This window comes from Leucopleurus acutus, assembly GCF_964270905.1.
Source record: "Leucopleurus acutus genome assembly, chromosome: 2".
NCBI lineage: Eukaryota > Metazoa > Chordata > Mammalia > Artiodactyla > Delphinidae > Leucopleurus > Leucopleurus acutus.
In genome coordinates, this window is record NC_139143.1 from 54,348,212 (window position 1) to 54,366,580 (window position 18,369).

The 18,369-nt window shown below is 39.7% G+C and overlaps 1 protein-coding gene across 1 annotated transcript in view; it reads left to right on the forward strand.

Annotated features, from left to right (window-relative positions):
* Positions 1–18,369, forward strand: part of COLGALT2 (collagen beta(1-O)galactosyltransferase 2) — a 135,045-nt gene that overhangs the window by 111,435 nt on the left and 5,241 nt on the right. The window contains exons 9-10 of the mRNA XM_082862584.1: positions 1,383–1,515; positions 2,630–2,757. Of these exons, the coding sequence (XP_082718710.1) occupies positions 1,383–1,515; positions 2,630–2,757 (261 nt within the window). The remainder of the gene's footprint in view (positions 1–1,382; positions 1,516–2,629; positions 2,758–18,369) is intronic.

Genomic DNA, 18,369 nt, shown 5'->3' on the forward strand with positions numbered 1-18,369 from the left:
AGTGAAATAAGTCAGAGAAATACAAATATGATATCACTTATATGTGGAATCTAAAAGCACACAAAACAAAACTTGTAGAGAACAGATGCATTGCCACAGGTGGGATTGGGAGGTGGATGAAATAGGTGAAGGGGTAAAATGTATAAACTTTTTTATAAAATAAGTCATGAGATATAATATACAGTGTGGTGACTACAGTTAATAATACTGTGTGGCATACTTGAAAGTTGCTAAGGATAAATCTTAAGTTCTCATCACAAGAAAAATTTGTAGCTATATAGTGATGAATGCTAACTATACTTATCATGGGATCATTTCACACAATATACAAAATATTGAATCCTTATGTTGTACACCTGAAACTAATGTTATATGTCAACTATACCTCAATAAAAAAATACCAACTTAACTTCAATACTATATAAAAACTTAGCTACTATATAGCTTCATTCCTTCCCCCCTCCTTTGTTCTATTGTTACACAAATTATTTCTTTATACATAATGTTCTTTATACATTATTTGCTCTTATTGCTTTATGCAGCTATAATTTAAATCAGATAAGGGGAAAGTTATAAACAAAAGAACACTTACATTATTGGTATTTATTGATACCTATGCAGTTATATTTACCAGTGCTTTTCTTTCTTTATGTGGATTTGAGTTATTGTCTAGTTTCCTTTCGTGTCAGCCCAAGGGATTCCCTTTAGTATTTCTTGTAGAGCAGATCTACTAGTGACACTCTTTTTGTTTATCTGGGAATATCTTAATTTTTACATTTTTGAAGCCTAGCTTGACTAGATATAGAATTCTTGGTTGACGGTCTCTTTCAGTCAGCACTTTGAATATATCAATCTTCTGCTTTCTGGCCTCCACGGTTTCTGATGAGAATCAGCTATTAATCTTACTGAGAATACTTTGTATGTAGTGAGTCACTTCTCTCTTGCTTACAAGATTCTCTCTGCATTTTTATCTTTAACCTTTTTTTATGTCCAAAGGAAAGATGTACACATACACACAATTTCTCTTCTGATTCCTTCCTGTCCTCATCCCTTCCAGTGTTTAATAGTATTTAAGCTTTCTGTTAGCCACTCTCCTTTACTAGGAAAATACCTTTTCAAAGTTGTCAATAGTGATGACACTTAAGAACTGTGTCGGGCATTGCGAGGGGTATATAAAGTATAAGACTCTTTCTTGTCCTCACAAAGCTCATAATGCTACCACAACACATTAACCCTGAGGAGCTTGTAAGGAAGAATGGGAAACATGAGGAGTCCTTCTCAGTGTGCAGAAAGGCTCCGGGGAATATGCAGAACTCTTCCTTCTGGCTTCTGTGGTGGGGACCTCTCAACCTGTTAATTTTGGGGCATGTTCTGTCTTGCAGGGCACTCAACACAAGCCAGCTGAAGGCCCTGAATATTGAAATGCTGCCAGGATATCGAGATCCCTACTCCTCCAGGCCTCTAACTAGGGGTGAAATTGGCTGCTTCCTTAGCCACTACTCTGTCTGGAAAGAGGTAAATAACGCTTCATTTCAATGTGCAGTTCTTTAATGAGGAGGAAGGAGAGTGGGACCTTGTAGGTGAACTCGGGCCAGATATAAAGTGAACCCATAACTGTTCTGGGAGTGTGCTTGGAAGCTGTCCTTGCCTTATGTCTCCCTCTGACACAAGGCCAGTGACAAACAAGGAAGGGTAGCCTTGGTGCCACTTGGGATGATGGGGAAGACACCCACGTTCTGGGGACCGCACTCCTAGTGATGCTTCCTCATCCTTAGTAGGAATGCCTTGTGTTTATCTAGCATGTCATCATTTATCAAGTGACTCAGTATAAGAAATCACCAGGAAGTCATGTGAGATGGGTTAGGAGAGATGGGCCCATTTTACCCAAGAGAAAATAGTTATCTTGTTCAGGCAAGAAGGGGCAGAGCCAGGACTTGAACCCCTGTCTTACAGATCAGACATTGATAGGGGTGGTATTAAAGTGTGGGGTTCTTGGTTAAGGGTCAGTTCCCACAAGAAAAGAGAGTCCCCAAAGAAGGTCCTCTTGAAAGGGCCTTCTCCCTTTTACTGATCCAGTCTATGCCTATCTTTTTTTGTTCAAGAAACTTTGTTTTATAGATAAACTTTAAATTTTATAGGAAAAAATATGTAGATCATAAGATACTGGCCAACGACATTTCACAAATTAAATAATACAGCCAGGTTAACCAGCACCTACATCAAGAAACTGGTTACCAGCACCCCAGAAGCACAGCCCTTCTCTGCGTTTTTTCCTAGCCATCAGTTCCCCAAGGGTGACCACTCTCCTGACTTCTAACAGCACAGAATAATTTTGTCTACATTTTTCCTTTTATTATGTGTACACACCGTATGGTTCCATTCAATCTCTCAACATTACATTTGTGAGCTTCACCCATAACTTTGCATTTAACTGTAGATCATTTACACTCATTGCTGTAAATACACCACAGTTTATTTATCCATTTTACTGTTGATGGACTTTTGCTTAGATTCCAGTTATGAGCTAGTACATGTTGTGCTACCATACTTTTGACTTTTTGATACCTATTTTTTATTAGATAAATAAGTATCAACTTTTCATAAGGTATCTTCCCACTGGCCTTTACAGGTAATTGACCGAGAGCTGGAGAAGACTCTCGTTATTGAGGATGATGTGCGTTTTGAACATCAGTTTAAGAAGAAGCTCATGAAGCTGATGGATGATATTGATCGAGTCCAGCTGGATTGGGAACTGATGTGAGTGACAAGATGACAAGCTGTTCAAAGAGTACTGAGAGGCTTTCAGTTCTTTCCAAGGGGCAGAGAGCCCCAGCTCGTAGGAGATGCAGCTCAAGCTTCCATTTACCTGGTTTTCTCTCCATAAATGTTCCCAGAAACAAGAAGTGAGTAGGGGATAACCATTAGATTTTGCATCTCTATGCTCCTCAGGGTGAGAAAGAAACTTTGGGAGATTCTTTGAGACCTGGAGTCTACCTGCAGATCAGGGGCCTTCAGACTGAGTGTTCACCTGGGAACACAGCAGAAATCCACTCATGAACCATTGTGGTACATGGAGGGAGTATGTAGAGGGAGGACCCATTCAAGGGCAAGGTTTCTGTGTCACACTTGAGCCTCAGCTCCCAGGAGAACAGGTTTCCTCTGTAGCCTCTGATGGTGTGGGAGGTTTGGAAGGTCAGTGGGAGAGCTCCTGTTGGGGAGGGAAGCTGTGCAAACAGGGAGAACACTGAAGTTGGGCTTAGTGGAGGCTCAGAGGCTGTCTTAGAAAAACCAGGCTCATCAACGGAGTACTGGCTCCAAACTGACAATTTAGTTAATGCTCGTTGCCTGCTACCTCTGGGAATTGAGCTCTCTCTTTTTCTTTTTATGCTAAGATGACACTTTTTACTTCCCTCCAATGAGGCAGAAAGTTCCCAAGCATTATGTTCACTTCCCAGCTGTGTGTCAAAGGCAGTTTCATCAAATCAGAGGCTGTTCCTTTGGAGCAGCTGCAGCAGACAAGCTGTCCCTGCTCCTCCCATCCTTGGAGGGAAACTTAACTATGGGCCCGGGTGGAATACTTGTTCTCTTAGATAATGTACCATTCTGAGCTCAAAAGAAACCCAGTAATGGCTCAAGTAACCTGTGGGAAATAGACCCAGGACTATGTAATAAAGAGACTGGCACCCTGTCATGTGATTAGATTCTGCACTGTCTCTTCAGATCATTGTTCCTAAAATCCTCCAGAAGTCCCCGCACCTCAGCCTTTCTGAATCTATGGCTCTGCAGCCTGTGGTTAAGGCCCCACAGGCATGGAGCCTGAAAGCTATTTTATGCTTACATGACATGTGCAAAGGTGATTTTCCCTTAAGCCTTGGAATCACAGAGGACTGGACTTGGGCAGTCTAAGGATTAGAGGTGACATACATCCCAGTTCACTTCCAATTTGGTTGATGCGTTTCTCAGGACAAAGTACCAACAGATCCAAGAAAGAAAAGTTATTGTCCTGGTAAGGCTACAGGAAAAAAAGATGTTTCCTAAATTTCCCGGACTGATCAAGTCAAAATATTTCATTGAAATCTATTATGTAATCATAAAGAATTAGTGGTTTCAAATTTTTCACATCTCATTTTCTGAAATGAATAAAGCAAATGTTATTTGAACTCAAAACATGAAACCAGATAGACTGTCTGTGACTGCAGTATTAAGTTTCTCCAGAAAAAGAAAATAGTAAGTGGGAGGAATAGAACAAGCCATTGAAATCATCTAGGGCAGCATGTCAGTAGAAATATAATGTTGAAAACATCGTTTAAAGTTTTCTAGTAATCATATTAAAAAGATAAAAATAGGTGAAATTAACTTTAATAATACATTTTATTGAATCCAACATATCAAATATTATTTTAACATATAATCAATATTTTAAACGTATTAATGAGATGGTCTGTATTCTTTTTTCATACTGTCTTCAAAATCCAGTATGTATTTCATGCATATAACACATCTCAATACAGCTGCTAAATTTTCAACTGTTGAATAAACTGTAGTCCTACTGAAATAATACATTTTATCTAACAGAAAATATTATTTTACACATCTTCAATTTTTTAATTATAATTTGAATCTAGTAAAATTAATAAATTGAGTACAAACTCAGTTCCTCAGTCACTCTGGCCACATCTCAAGCGCTCAGTAGGATTTTCTCTTCCACTTGGTACATGAGAGAAATTCAGGCTCTTTGCTCTGAAGAGACATTGGCTGAGAGACAGGTATATTTGTCCTCAGAAGAACTGAAGGTGAACATAGACTTATTCTACAAATCCTAGGATGTTTCGATAAGTGGGATCCCTTGAATGTTGAAAGAGATAGTTTTAGGGCAAAATAGAGCAAGTCAGCTTTACCTAGCAGGTAGGAAGCCGGACCTCCTCAACTTGGTCCAGGCAAGTGGAAACAACTAGGCTCCAGACAAAAGTAATGGATCACAGATGCATGAGTAGACTGGGGAAGGTAGGAATGGCTGAGGGTACATCCTGTGTTGCAGGAGTTGTTCATGGAAGACAGGACCCAGGAGGAACCATAGGCAGAGCTGGGTGAGAGGGAGAAAGCCAGGCAGGTGTTGTCATTCATTCTCCCCTGGAGGAAACCCCCTTGGGGCTACTCTTGGCTTCCTAGGTCTTTTACTGTGGACTGTATCTTTCCCAAAGCATTTTCTGTCTTGTGTTTACCACCAGAATTTGGAGAACTGTGCAGAAAATATCAAGTCCCCAGGCTGAAACTCTGGTGACTTGAAAGCAAACTCAGGATTCTCACATCTGGCCTTTGTTGTCCCCTTCCAACCACTATAAACACAGCTAGAAATCCTATACCATCTTTGGGAAATGATCTGAAAGACCTTTTTTGTCTGAAATGTTTTTTATTTTTATTTTATATTGGAGTATAATGGACTTACAATGTTGTGTTAGTTTCATGTGTATAGCAAAGTGATTAAGTTATAATTTTCAGATTCTTTTCCCATACATGTTATTACAAAATATTGAGTACATTTATTTCCCTGCGCTATACAGTAGGTCCTTGCTGATTATCTATTTTATATATAGTAGTGTGTGTGTGTTAATCCCAACTTCCTAATTTATCCCTCCCCTCCACCTTACCTTTTTGGTAACCATAAGTTTGTTTTCTAAGTCTGTGAGTCTGTTTCTATTTTGTAAATAAGTTCGTTTGTATCATTTTTTTGGCTTCCACATATAAGTGACATCATATGATATTTGTCTCTCTCTGTCTTAGTTCACTTACTATGATAATCTCTAGGTCTATCTATCCATGTGGCTGCAAATGGCATTATTTCATTCTTTTTTTATGACTGAGTAATATTACATTGTATATGTGTACCACATCTTCTTTATCCATTCCTTTGTCAATGGACATTTAGGTTGCTTCCATGTCTTGGCTATTGTAAATAGTGCTGCTCTGAACATTGGCTGCATGTACATTTTTGAATTACGGTTTTCTCCAGATTATATGCCCAGGAATGGGGTTGCTAGATCATATGTAGTTCTATTTTTAGATTTTTAAGTAACCTCCATGCTGTTCTCCATAGTGGTTGTACCAATTTACATTCCCACCAACAGTGTAGAAGGGTTCCCTTTTCTCCCCACCCTCTTTAGCATTTATTGTTTGTAGACTTTTTGATGATGGACATTCTGACCAGTGTCAGTTGATACCTTATTGTAGTTCTGATTTGCATTTCTCTAATAATTAGTGATGTTGAGCAGCTTTTCATGTGCCTCTTGGCCATCTTTATGTCTTCTTTGGAGAAATGTCTATTTAGGTCTTCTGCCCATTTTTTGATTGGGTGGTTTGTTTTTTTGATATTGAGCCGCATGAGCTGTTTGTATATTTTGGAGATTAATCCCTTGTAGTTCACATCATTTGCAAATATTTTCTCCCATTCTGTACATTGTCTTTTTATTTTGTTTATGGTTTCCTTCACTGTGCAAAAGTTTCTAAGTTTAACTAGGTCCCATGTGTCTATTTTTGTCTTTATTTTCATTACTTTAGGAGGTGGAACCAAAGAGACATTGCTATGATTTATGTCCAAAAGCGTTCTGCCTATTTTCCTCTGTTTTATAGTATCCGGTCTTACATTTAGGTCTTTAATACATTTTGAGTTCATTTTTGTGTATGGTATTAGAGAATGTTCTAGTTTCATTCTTTAACATGTTGCTGTCCAGTTTTTCAAGCACCACTTATGGAAGGGACATCTTTTCTCCATTGTATATTCTTGCCTGCTTTGTTGTAGATTAATTGACCATAGGTGTGTGGGTTTATTTCTGGGCTTTCTGTCCTGTTCCATTGATCTATATGTCTGTCTTTGTGCCAGTAGCATACTTTATAGTATAGCTGGAAGTCAGGGAGCCTGATCCCTCCAGATCCGTTTTTCTTTCTCAAGATTGCTTTGGCTATTTAGGGTCTTTTGTGTTTCCATACAAATTTTAAGATTTTTTATTCTAAATCTGTAAAACATGCCATTGGTAATTTGATAGGGATTGCATTAAATCTGAAAATTGCCTTGGGTAGTATAGTCATTTTGACAGTATTGCTTCTTCCAATCCAAGAACATGGTATATCTTGTCATCTTCGATTTCTTTCATCAGTGTCTTATAGTTTTTGGAGTTACAGGTCTTTTGCGTTCCTAGGTAGGTTTATTTCTAGGTATTTTATTCTTCTTGAGGCGATGGTAAATGGGATTGTAACCTTAATTTCTCTTTCTGACCTTCTGTTGTTAGTGTATAGAAATGCAACAGATTTCTGTGTATTAATTTTGTATCCTGTCACTTTACAGAATTCACTGATGAGCTCTAGTAGTTTTCTGGTAACATCTTTAGGGTTTTCTATGTATAGAGTCATGTCATCTGCAAACAGTGACAGTTTTTTTTTTTTTACTTCTGCTTTTCCAATTCGGATTCCTTTTATTTCTTTTACTTCTCTGATTGCTGTGGAGGACTTCCAAAACTATGTTGAATAAAAGTGGCAAGAGTGAAAATCCTTGTTCCTGATCTTAGAGGAAATGTTTTCAGCTTTTCACCATTAAGTATGATGTTAAGTATGTTAAGTATGTTAAGTATGATGTTAGCTGTGAGTTTGTCATATATAGCCCTTATTATGTTGAGGTAGGTTCCCTCTATGCCCACTTTCTGGAGAGTTTTTATCATAAATGGATGTGGAATTTTATCAAAAGCTTTTTCTGTATCTATTGAGATGATCATAATGGTTTTTATTCTTCAGTTTGTGAAGGTGGTGTATCACACTGATTTGTGGATACTGAAAACTCCTTGTATCCCTGGGATAAATCCCACTCGATCATGGTATATGATCCTGTTAATGTCTTGTTGGATTTTGTTTGCTAATATTTTGTTGAGGATTTTTGTGTCTATGTTCATCAGTGATAATTGGCTTGTAATTTTCTTTTTTTGTAGTATACTTGTCTGGTTTTGGTATTGGGGTGATGGTGGCCTCATAGAATGAGTTTGGGAGTGTTCCTTCCTTTGCAATTTTTGGAACAGTTTCAGAAGGTGTTAACTCTTCTCTAAATATTTGATAGAATTCACCTGTGAAGCTGTCTGGTCTGGGATTTTTGTTTGGGAGTTTTTAAATCACAATTTCAATTTCAGTACTTGTGATTGGTCTGTTCATATTTTCTATTTCTTCCTGGTTTAGTCTTAGGAGATTGTACCTTTCTAAGAATTTGTCCATTTCTTCTAGGCTGTCCATTTTATTGGCATATAGTTGATAGTAGTAGTCTCTTGTGATCCTTTGTATTTCTGTGGAGTTGGTTGTAACTTTTCCTTTTTCATTCCTGATTTTATTGATTTGAGCCCTCTCCCTTTTTTTTCTTGTTGAGTCTGGCTGACGTTTTATCAATTTTATCTTTTCAAGGAACCAGCTTTTAGTTTCATTTACCTTTTCTATTGTTTTCTTTGTCTCTATTTCATTTATTTTTGCTCTGAGGTTTATGATTTCTTTCCTTCTACTAACTTTGGGCTTTGTTTGTTCTTCTTTCTCTAGTTGCTTTAGGTGTAATGTTAGGTTGTTTGAGATTTCTCTTGTTTCCTGAGGTAGGATTGTATTGCTATAAACTTCCCTCTTAGGACTGCTTTTTCTTCATCTCATAGGTTTTCGATCAATGCGTTTTCATTTTCATTTGTCTCTAGGTATTTTTTGATTTCCTCTTTGATTTCTTCAGTGATCTACTGGTTGCTTAGTAGCACATTGTTTAGCCTCCATGCGTTGTGTGTTTTGTTTTGTTTTAGTTTTTTTTTTTTCTTGAAGTTGATTTCTAATCTCATAGCATTGTGGTCAGAAGAGATGCTTGATACGATTTCAATTTTCTTAAATTTACTGAGGCTTGCTTTGTGGCACAGCATGTGATCTATCCTGGAGAATGTTCCATGTGCACGTGAAAAGAATGTGTCTTCTGCTTTAGGACAGAATGCTCTATAAATATCAATTAAGTCTATCTGGTCTATTGTGTCATTTAAGGCCTGTGTTCCTTACTGATTTTCTGTGTGGGTGATCTGTCCATCGATGTAAGTGGAGTGTTAAAGTCCCCCACTATTATTGTGTTACTATTGATTTCTCCTGTTATGGCTGTTAGCATTTGCCTTATGTATTGAGGTGTTCCTATGTTGGGTGCATATATATTTACAATTGTTATATCTTCTTCTTGGATTGATCCCTTGATCATTATGTAGTGTCCTTCTTTGTCTCTTGTAATAGTCTTTATTTTAAAGTCTATTTTTTCTGATATGAGAATTGCTACTCCAGCTCTCTTGATTTCCATTTGCATGGAATATCTTTTTCCATCCCCTCACTTTCAGTCTGTATGTGTCCCTAGGTCTGAAGTGGGTCTCCTGTAGACAGCATATATATGGGTCTTGTTTTCGTATCCATTCAGCCCATCTATGTCTTTTGGTTGGAGCATTTAATCCGTGTACATTTAAGGTAATTATATGTATGTTCTTGTTGCCAGTTTGTTAATTGTTTTGGATTTGTTTTTGTAGGTCTTCGTTCTTTCCTCTTTTGTTCTCTTGTGATTTGATGACTATCTTTAGTGTTTTATTTGGATTCCTTTTTCTTTTTTTTTTTCCCAAAAGGATGAGAATGTGGTTACATGTGTACATTTCCAAAGCCGGCTTCAGTTTGCAGCTTTTGCCTGGGGCTCAGGCAGGGATGATGCAACTGCAGGGGAAGCTGAGGGAAGCCTCAAACCCAATGGCAGGTGGCATCCGTTTGGAGCGAAGGCAGCTGCAGATTTTGCATCCTAGGCCACTGATAGCCATGGCCCTGAGGTCCCTTCCCTTACCCACTTGCTGCCCCAGGTTCAGGTGCTCAGCCTCTGTGCTCTTCCTCCTGCTCCCAGCTGGGCTGCCTCATGAGAGCTGGCCCTTAAGGGGGCCAACACCTGGCCCCAGACCTTCTTCTCCCCATCTCCCAGCATTACCTACTTATCCCTACCCGTGCACAGAGCACTGCAAACTTTTCTCTACTATGTGGAATATCAATGACTTTAAATGACATTTATTAGACAGGACTTTAATGTCCAGGGATATCTGTAATGGTGAGGTTTCAGACACTGGAAAGGTCAATGAGAATGCTCACCAGAATGGAAAATCCTCAAGGTTATCACCACAGCATCCCTACCAACTGGGTGTTCCATTGGTGTTGAATACCTCCAGTGATGGAGAACTCACTGCTTTACAAGCAGATCCTTTCCTTCTTGATAGTTTTTTTTTCATTTTAACATCTTTATTGGAGTATAATTGCTTTACAATGGTGTGTTAGTTTCAGCTTCACAACTAAATGAATCAGTTATATATATACATATGTTCCCATATCTCTTCCCTCTTGCGTCTCCCTCCCTCCCACCCTCCCTATCCCACCCCTCCAGGCGGTCACAGAGCACCGAGCTGATCTCCCTGTGCTATGCGGCTGCTTCCCACTAGCTATCTACCTTACGTTTGGTAGTGTATATATGTCCATGCCTCTCTCTCGCTTTGTCACCGTTTACCCTTCCCCCTCCCCATAGCCTCAAGTCCATTCTCTAGTAAGTCTGTGTCTTTATTCCTGTTTCACCCCGAGGTTTTTCATGACATTTTTTTTCTTAAATTCCATATATATGTGTTTAGCATACGGTATTTGTCTCTCTCTTTCTGACTTACTTCACTCTGTATGACAGACTCTAGGTCTATCCACCTCATTACAAATAGCTCAATTTCGTTTCTTTTTATGGCTGAGTAATATTCCATTGTATATATGTGCCACATCTTCTTTATCCCTTCATCCGATGTTGGAAACTTAGATTGTTTCCATCTCTGGGCTATTGTAAATAGAGCTGCAATGAACATTTTGGTACATGACTCTTTTTGAATTATGGTTTTCTCAGGGTATATGCCCAGTAGTGGGATTGCTGAGTCATATGGTAGTTCTATTTGTAGTTTTTTAAGGAACCTCCATACTGTTCTCCACAGTGGCTGTATCAATTTACATTCCCACCAACAGTGTAAGAGGGTTCCCTTTTCTCCACACCCTCTCCAGCATTTATTGTTTCTAGATTTTTTGATGATGGCCATTCTGACTGGTGTGAGATGATATCTCATTGTAGTTTTGATTTGCATTTCTCTAATGATTAGTGATGTTGAGCATTCTTTCATGTGTTTGTTGGCAGTCTGTATATCTTCTTTGGAGAAATGTCTATTTAGGTCTTCTGCCCATTTTTGGATTGGGTTTTTTTTTTTTTGTTATTAAGCTGCATGAGCTGCTTATAAATTTTGGAGATTAATCCTTTGTCAGTTGCTTCATTTGCAAATATTTTCTCCCATTCTGAGGGTTGTCTTTTGGTCTTCTTTATGGTTTCCTTTGCTGCGCAAAAGCTTTTAAGTTTCATTAGGTCCCATTTGTTTACTTTTGTTTTTATTTCCATTTGTCTAGGAGGTGGGTCAAAAAGGACCTTGCTGTGATTTATGTCATAGAGTGTCCTGCCTATGTTTTCCTCTAAGAGTTTGATAGTGTCTGGCCTTACATTTAGGTCTTTAATCCATTTTGAGTTTATTTTTGTGTATGGTGTTAGGGAGTGATCTAATCTCATACTTTTACATGTAGCTGTCCAGTTTGCCCAGCACCACTTATTGAATAGGCTGTCCTTTCTCCACTGTACATTCCTGCCTCCTATGCCAAAGATAAGGTGACCATATGTGTGTGGGTTTATCTCTGGGCTTTCTATCCTGTTCCATTGATCTATATTTCTGTTTTTGTGCCAGTACCATACTGTCTTGATTACTGTAGCTTTGTAGTATAGTCTGAAGTCAGGAAGCCTGATTCCTCCAGCTCCATTTTTCGTTCTCAAGATTGCTTTGGCTATTCGGGGTCTTTTGTGTTTCCATACAAATTGTGAAATTTTTTGTTTTAGTACTGTGAAAAATGCCAGTGGTAGTTTGATAGGGATTGCACTGAATCTGTAGATTGCTTTGGGTAGTAGAGTCATTTTCACAATGTTGATTCTTCCAATCCAAGAACATGGTATATCTCTCCATCTATTTGTATCATCTTTAATTTCTTTCATCAGTGTCTTATAATTTTCAGCATACAGGTCTTTTGTCTCCTTAGGTAGGTTTATTCCTAGATATTTTATTCTTTTTGTTGCAATGGTAAATGGGAGTATTTTCCTGATTTCACTTTCAGATTTTTCATCATTAGTGTATAGGAATGCCAGAGATTTCTGTGCATTAATTTTGTATCCTGCTACTTTACCAAATTCATTGATTAGCTCTAGTAGTTTTCTGGTAGCATCTTTAGGATTCTCTATGTATAGTATCATGTCATCTGCAAAGAGTGACAGCTTTACTTCTTCTTTTCCGAATTGGATTCCTTTTATTTCCTTTTCTTCTCTGCTTGCTGTGGCTAAAACTTCCAAAACTATGTTGAATAAGAGTGGTGAGAGTGGGCAACCTTGTCTTGTTCCTGATCTTAGTGGAAATGCTTTGTTTTTCACCATTGAGGACGATGTTGGCTGTGTGTTTGTCATATATGGCCTTTATTATGTTGAGGAAAGTTCCCTCTGTGCCTAATTTCTGCAGGGTTTTTATCATAAATGGGTGTTGAATTTTGTCAAAAGCTTTCTCTGCATCTATTGAGATGATCATATGGTTTTTCTCCTTCAGTTTGTTAATATGGTGTATCACGTTGATTGATTTGTGTATATTGAAGAATCCTTGCATTCCTGGAATAAACCCCACTTGATCATGGTGTATGATCCGTTTAATGTGCTGTTGGATTCTGTTTGCTAGTATTTTGTTGAGGATTTTTGCATCTATGTTCATAAGTGATATTTGCCTGTAGTTTTCTTTCTTTGTGACATCCTTGTCTGGTTTTGGTATCAGGGTGATGGTGGCCTCGTAGAATGAGTTGGGGAGTGTTCCTCCCTCTGCTATATTTTGGAAGAGTTTGAGAAGGATAGGTGTTAGCTCTTCTCTAAATGTTTGATAGAATTCGCCTGTGAAGCCATCTGGTCCTGGGCTTTTGTTTGTTGGAAGATTTTTAATCACAGTTTCAATTTCAGTGCTTGTGATTCATCTGTTCATCTTTTCTATTTCTTCCTGATTCAGTCTTGGCAGGTTGTGCCTTTCTAAGAATTTGTCCATTTCTTCCAGGTTGTCCATTTTATTGGCATAGAGTTGCTTGTAGTAATCTCTCATGATCTCTTGTATTTCTGCAGTGTCAGTTGTTACTTCTCCTTTTTCGTTTCTAATTCTATTTATTTGAGTCTTCTCCCTTTTTTTCTTGATGAGTCTGGCTAATGGTTTATCAATTTTGTTTATCCTTTCAAAGAACCAGCTTTTAGTTTTATTGATCTTTGCTATCGTTTCCTTCATTTCTTTTTCATTTATTTCTGATCTGATTTTTATGATTTCTTTCCTTCTGCTAACTTTGGGGTTTTTTGGTTCTTCTTTCTCTAATTGCTTTAGGTGCAAGGTTAGGTTGTTTATTCGAGATGTTTCCTGTTTCTTAAGGTAGGATTGTATTGCTATAAACTTCCCTCTTAGAACTGCCTTTGCTGCATCCCATAGATTTTGAGTCATCGTGTCTCCATTGTCATTTGTTTCTAGGTATTTTTTGATTTCCTCTTTGATTTCTTCAGTGATCACTTCGTTATTAAGTAGCGTATTGTTTAGCCTCCATGTGTTTGTATTTTTTACAGATCTTTTCCTGTAATTGATATCTAGTTTCATAGTGTTGTGGTCGGAAAAGATACTTGATACAATTTCAGTTTTTTAAAATTTACCAAGGCTTGATTTGTGACCCACAATATGATCTATCCTGGAGAATGTTCCATGAGCACTTGAGAAAAATGTGTATTCTGTTGTTTTTGGATGGAATGTCCTATAAATATCAATTAACTCCATCTCGTTTAATGTATCATTTAAAGCTTGTGTTTCCTTATTTATTTTCATTTTGGATGATCTGTCCATTGGTGAAAGTGGGGTGTTAAAGTCCCCTACTATGAATGTGTTACTGTCGATTTCCCCTTTTATGGCTGTCAGTATTTGCCTTATGTATTGAGGTGCTCCTATGTTGGGTGCATAAATATTTACAATTGTTATATCTTCTTCTTGGATCGATCCCTTGATCATTATGTAGTGTCCTTCTTTGTCTCTTCTAATAGTCTTTGTCTTAAAGTCTATTTTGTCTGATATGAGAATTGCTACTCCAGCTTTCTTTTGGTTTCCATTTGCATGAAATAACTTTTTCCATCCCCTTACTTTCAGTCTGTATGTGTCTCTAGGTCTGAAGTGGGTCTCTTGTAGACAGCAAATATATGCGTCTTGTTTTTGTATCCATTCAGCAAATCTGTGTCTTTTGGTGGGAGCATTTAGTCCATTTACATTTAAGGTAATTATCGATATGTGTGTTCCCATTCCCATTTTCTTAATTGTTTTGGGTTCGTTATTGTAGGTCTTTTCCTTTTGTGTTTCTTGCCTAGAGAAGTTCCTTTAGCAGTTGTTGTAGAGCTGGTTTGGTGGTGCTGAACTCTCTCAGCTTTTGCTTGTCTGTAAAGGTTTTAATTTCTCCATCAAATCTGAATGAGATCCTTGCTGGGTACAGTAATCTTGGTTGCAGGTTTTTCTCCTTCAACACTTTCAATATGTCCTGCCAGTCCCTTCTGGCTTGCAGAGTTTCTGCTGAAAGATCAGCTGTTAACCTTATGGGGATTCCCTTGTGTGTTATTTGTTGTTTTTCCCTTGCTGCTTTTAATATGTTTTCTTTGTATTTAATTTTTGACAGTTTGATTAATATGTGTCCTGGCGTATTTCTCCTTGGATTTATCCTGTATGGGACTCTCTGTGCTTCCTGGACTTGATTAACTATTTCCTCTCCCATATTAGGGAAGTTTTCAACTATAATCTCTTCAAATATCTTCTCAGTCCCTTTCTTTTTCTCTTCTTCTTCTGGAACCCCTATAATTCGAATGTTGGTGCGTTTAGTGTTGTCCCAGAGGTCTCTGAGACTGTCCTCAGTTCTTTTCATTAGTTTTTCTTTATTCTGCTCTGTGGTAGTTATTTCCACTATTTTATCTTCCAGGTCACTTATCCGTTCTTCTGCCTCAGTTATTCTGCTATTGATCCCATCTAGAGTATTTTTCATTTCATTTATTGTGTTGTTCATCATTGTTTGTTTCATCTTTAGTTCTTCTAGGTCCTTGTTAACTGATTCTTGCATTTTGTCTATTCTATTTCCAAGATTTTGGATCATCTTTACTATCATTATTCTGAATTCTTTTTCAGGTAGACTGCCTATTTCCTCTTCATTTGTTAGGTCTGGTGGGTTTTTATCTTGCTCCTTCATCTGCTGTGTGTTCTTCTGTCTTTTCATTTTGCTTATCTTACTGTGTTTGGGGTCTCCTTTTTGCAGGCTGAAGGTTCGTAGTTCCTGTTGTTTTTTGTGTCTGTCCCCAGTGGCTAAGGTTGGTTCAGTGGGTTGTGTAGGCTTCCTGGTGGAGGGTACTAGTGCCTGTGTTCTGGTGGATGAGGCTGGATCTTGTCTTTCTGGTGGGCAGGTCCACGTCTGGTGGTGTGTTTTGGGGTGTATGTGGACTTTTTATGATTTTAGGCAGCCTCTCTGATAATGGGTGGGGTTGTTTTCCTGTCTTGCTAGTTGTTTGGCATAGGATGTCCAGCACTGTAGCTTGCTGGTCGTTGAGTGAAGCTGGGTGCTGGCGTTGAGATGGAGATCTCCGGGAGATTTTCACCGTTTGATATTATGTGGAGCTGGGAGGCCTCTTGTGGACCAGTGTCCTGAAGTTGGCTCTCCCACCTCAGAGGCAGAGCACTGACTCCTGGCTGCAGCACCAAGAGCCTTTCATCCACAGGGCTCCTTAATTTGGGATGATTGGTTGTCTATTCATGTATTCCACAGATGCAGGTACATCAAGTTGATTGTGGAGCTTTAATCCGCTGCTCCTGAGGCTGCTGGGAGAGATTTCCCTTTCTCTTCTTTGTTCTTACAGCTCCCAGGGGCTCAGCTTTGGATTTGGCCCCGCCTCTGCGTGTAGGTCGGTGGAGGGCGTCCGTTCTTCCCTCAGAGAGGACGGGGTTAAAGGAGCCGCTGATTCGGGGGCTCTGGCTCACTCAGGCCGGGGGTGGGAGGGGCACGGAGGGCGGGGCGGGCCTGCGGCGGCAAAGGCCGGCATGACGTTGCACCAACCTGAGGCGCGCCGTGCGTTCTCCCGGGTAAGTTCTCCCTGTGTCCCGGGACCCTGGCAGTGGCGGGCTGCACAGGCTCCCCGGAAGCGGGGTGTGGGTAGTGACCTGTGCTCGTGCACAGGCTTCTTGGTGGCGGCAGCAGCGGCCTTAGCGTCTCATGTCTGTCTCTGGGCTCCGCACTTTGAGCCGCGGCTCGCGCCCGTCTCTGGAGCTCTCTTAAGCAGCGTTCTTAATCCCCTCTCCTCGTGCACCAGGAAACAAAGAGGGAAGAAAAAGTCTCTTGCCTCTTCGGCAGGTCCAGACTTTTGCCCGGACTCCCTCCCAGGTAGTCGCGGTGCACTAACGCCCTGCAGGCTGTGTTCATGCCGCCAACCTCAGTCCTCTCCCGGCGCTCCAACAGAAGCCGGAGCCTCAGCTCCCAGCCCCGCCTGCCCCGGCGGGCGAGCAGACAAGCTTCTCGGCTGGTGAGTGCCGGTCGGCACCGACCCTCTGCGCTGGAATCTCTGCGCTTTGCCCTCCGCACCCCTGTTGCTGTGCTCTCCTCTGCGGCTCCCAAGCTCCCCCACTCCGCCACCCGCAGTCTCCGTCACCCGCAGTATCCGCCTCTGAAGCTCCCCCACTCCGCCACCTGAAGTCTCCGCCCGCGAAGGGGCTTCCTAGTGTGTAGACACTTTTCCTCCTTCACAGCTCTCTCCCGCTGGTGCAGGACCCGTCCCTATCCTTTTGTCTCTGTTTATTTTTTTCTTTTGCCCTAACCTGGTACGTGGGGGGTTCCTTGCCTTTTGGGAGGTCTGAGGTCTTCTGCCAGCGTTCAGTAGGTGCTCCGTAGGAGTTGTTCCACGTGTAGATGTATTTCTGGTGTATCTGTGGGGAGGAAGGTGATCTCTGCGTCTTACTCTTCCGCCATCTTCCCGGAAGTCCCCAAAGCTGATTTTCCGCCTGAACAGGGACATGAACCCTGGATCCTTAGGTTAAAAGTCTGATGCTCTACCGACTGAGCTACCCGGGCCCACCCTTTTTCTTATTTGTGTGTATATCTATTGTAGATTTTTTTTTTTGTTTGTGGTTACAATGATATAGCAGTCTATATAAATACAAGATTGTTTTAAGTTGCTGGTCTCTTAATTTCAAGTACATTTCATATATCCTGTATTTGTACTCTCCTCTTCTCATGATTGCTGGTTTTAATACCATATTTGTGTGTGGATGATTTCCTACCTTTATTGTATGTTTGCCTTTACTGGTGAGCTTTCCCATTCATACTTTTCTTGTTTCTAGTTGTGGCCTTTTCTTTTCCACCTAGAGAAATTCCTTTAGTATCTGTTGTAAAGCTGGTTTGGTGCTGGTGAATTCTCTTAGCTTTTGCTTGTCTGTAAAGCTTTTAATTTGTCCATCAAATCTGAATGAGAGCCTTGCTGGGTAGAGTATGCTTGGTTGTACCTTTTTCCCTTTCATTACTTTAAGTATATCATGCCACTAATGGCCTGCAGAGTTTCTCCTGGAAAATCAGGTGATAACCTTATGGGGATTCTCTGTATGTTATTTGTTGCTTTTCCCTCATTGCTTTTAATATTTTATCTTTGTTTTTAATTTTTCTCAATTTGACTATTATGTGTCTTGGCATATTCCTCCTTGGGTTTATCCTCTATGTACTCTCTGCACTTCCTGGACTTGGGTGACTGCTTCCTTTCCCATGTTAAGGAAGCTTTCAGCTATTATCTTTTCAAATATTTTCTCAGGCCCTTTCTCTTTCTCTTCTCCTTTTGGGACCCCTATAATGTGAATGTTTATGAGTTTAATGTTGTCCCAGAGGCCTCTTAAACTGTCCTCATTTCTTTTCATTCTTTTTTCTTTATTCTGTTCCGCAGCAGTGATTTCCAATAGTCTGTCTTCCAGCTCACTTATCCTTTCTTCTGCCTCATTCATTCTACTATTGATTGCTTCTAGTCTATTTTTCATTTCAGTTATTGTATTGTTCAACTTTGTTCTTTATATCTTCTAGTCCTTTGTTAAATATTTCTTGTATCTTCTCAGTCTGTGCCTCCATTCCTTTTCTGAGATCTTGTGTCCTCTTTACTATCATTACTCTGAATTCTTTTTCAGGTAGATTGCCTAT